The 9,914-nt window shown below is 53.5% G+C and overlaps 1 protein-coding gene across 1 annotated transcript; it reads right to left on the minus strand.

Moving 5' to 3' along the window:
• Nucleotides 1–1,039: 1,039 nt before the first annotated feature.
• On the minus strand, nt 1,040–9,753 carry TP53INP2 (tumor protein p53 inducible nuclear protein 2). The gene is made up of 5 exons (XM_011972427.1): nt 9,717–9,753; nt 9,020–9,136; nt 5,644–5,817; nt 4,997–5,285; nt 1,040–4,426 (listed from the first exon to the last, which is right to left on the minus strand). The coding sequence occupies exons 3-5, from the start codon at nt 5,765–5,767 to the stop codon at nt 4,177–4,179; spliced, it is 663 nt and encodes a 220-aa protein (XP_011827817.1). The 5' UTR covers nt 5,768–5,817; nt 9,020–9,136; nt 9,717–9,753; the 3' UTR covers nt 1,040–4,176.
• Nucleotides 9,754–9,914: the final 161 nt, after the last annotated feature.

Consider the following 9,914-nt stretch of genomic DNA (forward strand, 5'->3'; position numbering starts at 1 on the left):
GCAGGAGAATTGCTAGAACCCAATAGGCGGAAGTTGCGGTGAGCCAAGATTGTACCATTGCACTCCAGCCTGGGCAATGAGTGAAACTCCGTCTCAAAAAAAAAAAAAAAAAAAATCTAGTCCAGGGCCAGGTGTGGTGGCTCACACCTGTAATCCCAGCACTTTGGGAGGCCGAGACGGGCGGATTACGAGGTCAGGAGTTCGAGACCATCCTGGCTAACACGGTGAAACCCCGTCTCTACTAAAAAATACAAAAAACTAGCCGGGCGAGGTGGCAGGCATGCCTGTAATCCAAGCTACTAGGGAGGCTAAGGCAGGAGAATTGCTAGAACCCAATAGGCGGAAGTTGCGGTGAGCCAAGATTGTACCATTGCACTCCAGCCTGGGCAATGAGTGAAACTCCGTCTCAAAAAAAAAAAAAAAAAAAGAATCTAGTCCAGTTTAGGTCAGGTTTCCACCTTCAGTCCAGTTCTGTGGTTAGATGGAGCAGCTTCCAAATTAGAGGGGTCATTTTGTGTTATATATTTCAGAGATGTTCACTACATTTCACTCTGGCTGCCCTGCTTCAAAATGTGTATAGTCTCCAAAGCCAGCTGCTTCTGCCCCACCCTACCCCCAACTTTCAGGAGACTCATGCTGGGGGCCCTGGCCTTGTCTCAGCCTGGGCTTCAGCCTTCTGCTGCATCTCCCCTAGGGCTAGACTTCATCCTTTCCCTACAGTGGCTCCTTGCCTTTGCTCTAACCCAGTGCCTGAAACCAAAAGGATGAGTTGGTCATTCTGTCATGCTCTTATTCTCATCTCTATTTCAGCTGTCTTCATATATGCGTCTTGCATTATAAGGATCCTCTAAAAGTAGTTATTTATGAGTCAGACCCCATTGTCTGGCTCTGTTCCCAGTAAGCTTATCTCCCCTCTTCCTCTCCCATGACACATACACCAGAACTAAAGCCAGCTTTATCATAATATCCTATGCCACTACTGTGCTTAAGATTACAAAGTGCTTCTCATACTTAAGCTCAACTCAGGCAGAAAGGATCATGTGCTTTAAATAGATTTTTATTTGTTTTTCTTTATATTAATTTTTTTCTCCCATAGAGGAATAGCATTACAGTCTAACAATCAGAATTCTGTTACACACATACACAGGCATGCCACATGACCCAGTTGAGGTGGTTGTTTCCTTGAGTCTGTTGACACGTCACATGGTCAAAATCTCCTCATTTCAGCCAGTCTCAAAACACCCAACAGGGATGCACTCAACTTGTTGGTTCCATGTGGAACTAGGTGGCAGGGCGAGAGGGAAAGTAGTAGAAGGGGGCTATGGTGTGTCTGCATTCAGTCCCCTCATGTAAAGCCACATGGATCTAGGGGGGTATCCAAGAGCTCTGATGGGGTCCTTGTTGCACCTAAGACATTATAGGTCAGAGCAAGTTGATTAGAGGGTTCCAGGCAGGGGGCTGGGGAGCAGGCATACTCTAAAACAGCACCAAACTGCATTCATACACACACGGTGCCCTGCTGGGACTAGACTGGCAAAGGCTGGAAAGACACCCAGCTTGAAGGACCCACTCAGACTTAACTGGGGAATAACTGGAAGTCACTCTTTGATGTAACTGGGACTCACTCTAGAAACAGGGGTCCCTCTGACACAGTTTTGGCAAAGTGCTGGTAGTACTGACATTAATACTCACAAACTGGTACAAACTCTAGGGCCTCTGAAAACATCGATCAAAACAGAGTCTCTAACCCCCTCCTAAGGTTGCATAGGACTTTGAACTCTGGTTCCCTCATGTATTCAAGTTCTGTGGTTTAAAAAAAAAAAATCCTGAAGCATGCTCAAGGTGAAAGGCACGTACACAGTCAATACAGTATGACAAGGGCTGATGCTTCAGGAGTCAGACTAGCAGGAGACTGAGTAGTGTTGGTTTTTAGAAATCTATACACAATTAAAATATTGCCACACTCAAATGCTACAGAATCTATAGGAAAGGTACAAAAAAATAGCCTTGCAACCTGCCACGTGAGAGATTGGGTTCTAGAACTACAGGAGCCTCCAGAAATACATGTAAAGAAAAGGCCTTTTAAAATTTGAGCCAAATGCCCTATAACTTAAACTCTTCCCCCACCAGAAGGATCATGGGCACCACACAGGACTGAGCCTAGGTCCCAGCTGGCAGTGAGGAGTAGGCAAGAAGGGTTGGAGGGAGTTTCAGCTCTTGGAGGTGCCGAAGACCCTAGGCTGGCTGTGAAGTGCCCAAGTGGTAGCTGGAAGAATAAAAGCAACTAGGTTGTAACTGAAGGAGAACTTGGGGAGAGGAGCAAGGCTGTCAACTACTGGGGCCCTAGTGGACTGGTGTGGGAGCTTTGATCCGTTTTTAGTGTTAATTTGGCTTATTCCCTGGAATAGGAGACCCCATCAGGTATTCCTCTGTCCTCATCCCAGCATCCATGGGGATACCCCATCCCTTCCCCACATATCCCCCATGAGGCCTGGGGCTAGAGGATCAGGGAGGGCAGCTGCCTTTGCCCTCATGGGAATGCAGAGTTTTCTCCAAGCCTCAGCTTGGCTGGGAGGCCTGGAAACCTAGAGTTGGGGTGAGGGGAGGACTTACGTTCATATGTACCAAGAACTCTTAAAAGTTCCAAGGAAGAGTGGGCACACACTAGAAAAGGGTGGCTAGAAAGAGGAAATGGGAAGCAACTCAGGGCATCCCAGGAGGCTGTTGCTGGTGTCTGAGCCCAAAATTCAGTCTCACCACAAGAAGGGGGAGGCCGGTGGCCCCTGCCCCGTCTGTCTCCCCCAGGGATTCAGGTTCCCTCCTCCAGGTACTTACTGGAGGAGGAGGGGAGGGGGACCATAGGGCACCCATCTCTCCCCAGCAACCTAGAAAGAAAGAGAGGCCTGTGGGAGAAAATGAAAAGAGGCCCCCTGAAGGCCCTGAACCTGGATAGGAACAATTTGCGGATTGGGACAGTAGGGGTCCTGGACTCCTACTTAGGATTGCTGGCTAGCCATACTGAGCAGGGTGTGAAATACAAGGCCAGAGGCAAGGTGAAAGCTGAGCTGTCAGCCTTGGGATGACTTCACCCCATGGTGTGTCCTCCAGCATCACTGCTCTGCACGCTGACCTAGAGTGTGTGCCCTTTCCCTGCCTAGAAGCCGCGTGGCCTGCATGTCTCCTAAGCTAGTTCTAGCACCTTGGGCTTGTGAAAAGATGGCCAGGATGGTGGGGCCTTGCCCAGCTTCTACTCGGGTGACATGTCAGGGGTAGAGTGGCAAGGTACTGACTAAGCCCTTCGGATTCCGGGACCTGCACAAGGGTGGATTATAGAAAAGGGAAGTGGGGGCAGACTCCAGGCTTCAGCCTGGGAGCAGGGTTTGGCCTCTCTGAGCAAGCACAGTGCACACTCCCTTGGTGCCCTGCTCCCTGCAGCTTCTCAACGTGTCTGTCCTGTCCGCATCTCCAATAGGCTGCCTCGTTCCCTAGATTCCCTCCGTCTTCTCCCTCTAACTCACATCTCACAGTCCTCTTCTACATACTGTACCTTTCCAGGCCTAAGTAGCTCCACAGAGTACCGTCCCCAAGGCAGAAGGAAGGGGAGACTAAAATTAGCAAAACCCTGAGCCCTTACTAGAGGTCAATGACAGCAGCCCAAGCTGCAAAGACTCTACCTGGTCAGAGCTGGGCTCAGGGTCCCCACCATTTGGGAGGGAATTACTGGGAATGAAGAATAAGGGAACAGGAGTAAGTGTAATGCCAACCATGGGATAGTGTGACTCATGTAAGGTGGGAGTTGAAAGTGAGGAATGAGCCAGATCAGGGACTGGAAGAAGCTTTCAGAAATAGGGGTGGGCCAGAGGTAGAGGACTGAAGGGCAAGGGTGAAGGGGAAAGACAGGGATGGGGACCGGAGAAGAAAGGATGGAGGGGTCAGGAGTAGGGGGCATGGATGATTAGATGCTGGGTATGGGGGCCAGAAGGAATGAGGGTGAAGGGGGCTTGAAGGGGTTCAGAGGCAGATTAGACGATCAGAGATGGGGATATTGAGGGTGTCGGCTATCACCTAACCTCACACGCTTTAAGAAGGGAGGTTTCGGTGTCCAGCCCGAGGCGTCGGAGGAGCCCGACAGGGATCGGGAGTCAGCAAGGGGTTCGCGGCGCGGCCGGTGGACGCTCAGTAGTTAAACTGGCGCTGGCACGGCTGGTAGATGAAGCTGCCCTGGTTCTTGGACCGGCGCGGACGGCTCTCGCGGGCTCGGTTCTGTCGCTGCACCGCCTTGGCGCTCAGCGCGTGGCGCTCCGCCCGCTGCCGGGCCCGCTGCAGCCGCCGCACCTGGCCCGCCTTTTCCAGCAGCGCCGCCCGCGCTGGGAGAGGAGCGACGTGGCGCGCGGCCCGGGGCTCGCGGCCGGCGGGCGCCAACTCCCTGTGGGGACAGAGCGAGGCTCGGTCAAGCCGGGTAAGCCAGGTGGGGGAGCTAGGGGGCGCTGCCATCTCCCACCCTTGCTTTGGCGCAGTTGTGTCCGTTCAGATTGGGGTGCCCGACGCCCTTCTTGTGGGTACCAACCCGGAGGTGTCTCCTCGGTTCTAGCCCATAACAGGTAAACTGGACCTCGGGGAAGACTGGACCCCCCACTCCCCATTCCACCCTTGCCTTTCTGTTTAAGTCCCACTACCTAGACGCTCCAGCCAAGCTCCTCAAGCCTCCAAATCCGGCCCCGGCCTCTTAGCCACGCCCCTCCCTCCCAAGCCTCGCCCCGGCCACGAAGCCACGCCTCTCCCACCCAACAGCCCAGCCCCTCCATCCTCAGGCCCGCTTCTAGCCTCGCCCTGCGGCTCACGGGCCCCCTACTTTGTCTCAAACGCAACTCTCCCAAGGCCGCTACCCCCTCGAGCACGGGGCCGGGCTGGCCCGCTTCCCCAGCCTCCTGGCCTGGACCCTGGCCTCCAAGATCGATCTCCCTGGGCATCCAGGCTCCGCCCCCGGCCCGCTCACCCTTCGCTGAGGTCGCCGTCTGGCAGGGCTGCGTCCGGGAGCGGGGAAGGGGGCCCGGGCTCCAGCACTATGGTGCTGCCGGTGACGTAAACGGACATGCTGGGGTGCTCGATGAGGAGGTCCTCCAGGGGGCTGCTCTGGAGGCGGGCGGGACCGAGTCCAGGCCCCTCTGCAGTAAAACAGGCGGGAGGGGTAACAAACCAGCTCTCGTCCATCAAGGAGGGCGCGGGCGGAGGGCGGCCCGCGGGGGCAGAGGCGGCCCCGGGGCTGGGTGGAGCCGCGTAGCTGTCTAAGGGGCGCGGGTTGGGAGCCGTGCAGAGGAGGGGAGCAGCGAGGAGGGACACACACGCACACCGGACAAGGGGGCGGGGAGAGAAAGGGCATCGTTAGTCAGACCCTCAGCCCGTCCGCAGCTCCCCGGGGCACCCACGGGCCAGGAGTCTCGCCCTGCTGCCCTAGGGGACCTGACGTGCGGCCTCTCCTGGGCCGCCAGGAGAGGGCCCCGCCTCTCATGGGAAGGGGTCCCGTGACCCCACCTCCAGTAGGCTTGGGGGACTCCCCAATCCCCCAGCAGCGCCCTTCCCCTCTGCTCGGCCATCTGCCCTTAGAATGACTTCACAGGCCCAGGAGGCAGACCCAGACCTCACCCGGCAGGTCAATGATGAGCCAGCCATCCACTTCATCCTCCTCCGACACGAAGGCGCGGGGGCAGTCGGGGTCTTCAGGGGGCGAGGGGGTGCTGAAGAAGAGGCTGGTGAGGCGCTGGAACATGGTGGGGGGCGAAGCGGCCTCACGGAGGCGCCCTATGGCAGTGCAAAAACCTGGGAATCATAGAAGGACGTTGAGATGATTGAAGTTTACCCCACTCCTGGCTTGGGGCAGAGGACAGAAGATATCACCCCCAGAGCAGGGAGAAGGGTACACACAACAGGGATATGTGCGGACACTTTGAGGATATGTGCTTTCTGTATTCAAATCCAGGTTTTGGTTTTTTTTTTTTAATCTTCTGTATGATTTTAGGAAGTTATTTAACTTATCTGTGCCTTAGTTTTCTCATCTGTCAAAAGACAATGATAATAATACCTTCCTCCGGGCTCTTATAAGAATTAAATAAGCTAATAATAGTATCCTCCTCCAGGCTCTAATAAGAATTAAATGAGCTATATCAAAGTTATTGAAAGAAAAAAAAGGCGGGGGGAAAGAACTAAATGAGCTAAACACTTATAAAGTGCTTAGAACTATGTCTGGGCATACGGTAAACACTCAACAAACTAAGTTATTATTACAGGGTGCTTTAGGAACATAGAAAGAGTGACATATGACACAGCTCTGCCAGGGAAGGTCTCCAGAGAATTGGACATCCAAGCTGGACTCTGAGGAGTAAACAGGAGTTCTCCAGGCAGGGAGGAAATTGCCCATACTGTCTGCTTGTTATCATCACAATATAGCTAGGCTGGGCGCGGTGGCTCACGCCTGTAATCCCAGCACTTTGGGAGGCAGAAGTGGGTGAATTACTTGAGGTCAGGAGTTCGAGACCAGTCTGGCCAACAGGGTGAAACCCCGTCTCTACTAATAATACAAAAATTAGCTGGGCGTGGTGGCAGGTGCCTGTAATCCTAGGCTGAGGCAGGAGAATCACTGGAACCTGCAAGGCACCACTGCACTCCAGCCTGGGTGACAGAGCGAAACTCAGTCTCAATAATAATAATAATAATAGCTAACATTTATGTTCCTGGCACTATACTAAGCAGCTTTACCTACATTACCTCATGTAATCCTCACAACTACAGGAAGTAGATAATTACTATCCTTACTTTACAGTTGAAGAAATTGAGGCACAGAGAAGTTAACTTTCCCAAAGTCTCACAGCTAGTAAGAGACAAAGATGGGATTTGCATCCACACAATCAGATTCCAGAGGTAGCACCCAGAATCACCATATTCTATTGCCTTTTCTGGGTGTCTGTCTGAATTTGATATTTTCAACTTGGTGGACAGGGGTCATGGTCCATGTGTATTTTTCTGGGAAAAGGACCTTGGTTTTCATCATGATTTCCTAAACAGCAATCTTTGACCCGAGGGATTAAGAACCACTCCTGGAGCCTGTGTGGTTTGAAAAGCACTGGCCAGCAGAAATCCCATAGAACTGCTACCATCTTACCATGTGATTTGGCATGGCTCGGTTGTGTCTGTCATATGAGGTGTAAAGATGGCATGCCCTCCCCCCTCTGACCCCCTTTTCCTGGGCTCCTGTTCAAAGGCAGCATCCCAGGCTAGGAGGAAGATCAGGTTGCTTGGGCTCAGGGAGACAGCAGGTCAGTGGGAGGTGATGATGGAGGAAGGGAGCTGTCAGTTTCCAGGGGCCCTTAAGGATGAGCACTGAGGGTTGGACCCAGACCCAGGCAAGCCCTTAACCAATCCTTCCCTGGGTGAAGATGAAGAGGGAGGCCCCCTACTCCAGAAATGGAAACACCAAGTTGGTAGCTCTAGATCTACCCCCTCCCCATGCCAGCCTACCTCAGGACTAGAGCTTGGCTGGGGGCTGCTGGCCATACTCCCCAGTACCTGAAGCCTGACTGACTCTCCACACCTGTTCCCTAAAGATGCTCAATGGTTTTGCTGCTGAGCCACTTGTCACCATTCTCTAAGGGTGTTTCCACACTTCCTGTAGAACTTCCTGGGGGCAGGTCCAGACTTCCCTGGAGGTATTTCTCCTCTTTCTGCTAATCCACCTGCAGTATTGCCATGCTTATTGCTACCTCCCCCATTCCCTGGAATTGTTTTCACACTTGCTGCAGAATCACCTCACTTCCATACCCTGAGAATATTTCCACATTTGCAGACTCACAGGAGGCTCAAGATGCTGGCTTCCCTGGTGGGATGGGGGTGGGAGATCTACAAGGGTTAAGAAGGTGGCGCCACCCCCAACTAGTGTCCGCCCAGCACAATTCATGTATCCCAACCCATCTGTAGCCACAGGGAGCTGGTGACTCCATTGCCAAAAGCCCAGAAAGTTTGGCCCCTCTTGAAGGAAGGGAATATCAAGGCCTTAATGAGGCACATCCTCCTTCCAAGAACCTACTACTTCATGGAATATGAAAGAGAAGTTAAGAGCTGTTTCAGGGACCATCATATTCACCCAGCCCATTTTACAATGTGATGATCAGAAAGAAGACATAATCTATCCAAAAATACATGGCTAGATAGTGGCAGGGCAGTCCTAGTCCCACGTTACTGTGCATCCAGTCCAGATTAGGAGGATGTCAGGAAAGACTCAGCAAACAATCCCCAAGAATACAATGATGCAGGGGTACAGGGAGGTGAAAAAGACCTTGACCTAGCCACACCACCCCTCGCCTAGCTACAAAAGGGTCTGGGGTTACTGGCACCAAGATTTAGCATGCACTTCCTGAAGACCCACTGTATACCAGAGCCTGCACTGTGCCTCCTCAAATTTCAGATAGGTTTAGGGGAGGGAGGCTCGGGGGAGAAGCTCCCTGTCTGAGGTCACACAGCAAGTCAGTGACAGCCAGGAGTGACAGCAGCACCAGCCAGCCAGTGCCTGCCCCCTCTCCTGACCACTTGGGAAGCCTCCCAGATTTCCTTTCCCAGCCCTGCCAGCTTCCTGGTTCTCACATTCCCAGTTCTGCTCCAGGGAGAACCATTCCCTTTAATAACTACAGCAGCTCTGCCCAGAATAGCATTTGTGCCCTAAGCCATCCCTACCCCCAGCCCATCCTTGAGCAAACTCCCAGCAGGAATGGAGTTCCTGGTTCAGCCTCTAGGCCCATCCACTTAAGTCAGAAACTCTCCTTATCCTATCCCTTTTCCTATACTCTCTGTGGGCAAAGGTGAGGAGGGAGCAGCAAAACACTTGGAGTTGTCTGCACTAGGCCAGGTCAGGCCCTTCCTAGCTGACAACCTAGGAAGTTGGGGAGGTAAAGGGCCAATAGAGGGAACCCTCACCCCACCCTCCAACCCCAACATCAGCCCTGGAGACACCCCGAGGCAGCCAACGACTCACCTCTCTGTGATCCAAACAGCTGGGAGGCAGCGATTTTATTGGACTCTAGGACTCCAAGGTACAGTGAGGACAGAAGGGGTCAGGACCACAAAACGTGAACCAATGTCCAGAGATTCCCTGGAAAAAGGTCCAGGAGTAAGGAGACCTAGGAGCCTATCAAACCGTGATGAGGCTGAGCCCAAGATCAGGTCCCCAGCGAAAGGAAGATGTGTATCTTACCACTTGTATTGAGCCTCTATTAACGTCTATGCCCCTGGCTAATAATGCATCTGTCACTCAGTGAGCATGACTCTAATTGGTTGTGTGACCTCGAGTGAGCTAATTCTCCTCTCTGAGCCTGTCGCCCCTTCCATGAACTGGGGTCTAAGACCCCTCATTTTGGGTCTGGGAGTGATATCAGCTAAGGCGCTGCACACAAATCAGGGATTAGGAGGATGTTATTCTGTTAGTCCCTGGGGGCGGAGTCTGGAGCCGGAGGGAGGGGATCCCACCACCATCTGGTGCTGTCCCAACCACCTGGAGTCCAAGGTAGCCCCGAACTCCTGACGACCCCCTCGACCTAGGCCCAGCAGCGCCGTGTGACTCCTTCTCAGGTTGCAAAGAGAAAGTAGGGGATCAGAGGCCTGACCCCAGCCCCCGGATTAGCCCTAGGAAATCGCCGACCCCCTGCAGCCCCCTTTGGATTGCAGCGTCTCACCCAGGGCCCAGCCCCGACACAGCGGCTACCGGGTCACGGGAGGACAAGCGACCCGAGCCTGTGGGGGCGGTGCCGGCCTTGGTGACGTCTCAATGTCATATGCAAATAGAACGACGTCATGGTCTACCGGGCGTGCGGCAACCAATTGGGAGCCGGGAACGCGGCCCCGGCGGCCGCCGGCGGAGAGAGACAAAGGCC

The sequence above is a fragment of the Mandrillus leucophaeus genome, unplaced genomic scaffold (assembly GCF_000951045.1).
Source record: "Mandrillus leucophaeus isolate KB7577 unplaced genomic scaffold, Mleu.le_1.0 Scaffold129, whole genome shotgun sequence".
NCBI classification, from domain to species: Eukaryota; Metazoa; Chordata; class Mammalia; order Primates; family Cercopithecidae; genus Mandrillus; species Mandrillus leucophaeus.

Excerpts from the sequence above, each read along its gene's own strand:
- TP53INP2 (XM_011972427.1), bottom strand. The coding sequence starts at position 5,767 with ATGTTCCAGCGCCTCACCAGCCTCTTCTTCAGCACCCCCTCGCCCCCT. Across the intron at positions 5,286-5,643 it reads GCTCATCATTGACCTGCCGG|ACAGCTACGCGGCTCCACCC; the intron begins GTGAGGTCTGGG and ends CGCGCCCCTTAG. Across the intron at positions 4,427-4,996 it reads GACGGCGACCTCAGCGAAGG|GGAGTTGGCGCCCGCCGGCC; the intron begins GTGAGCGGGCCG and ends CTGTCCCCACAG.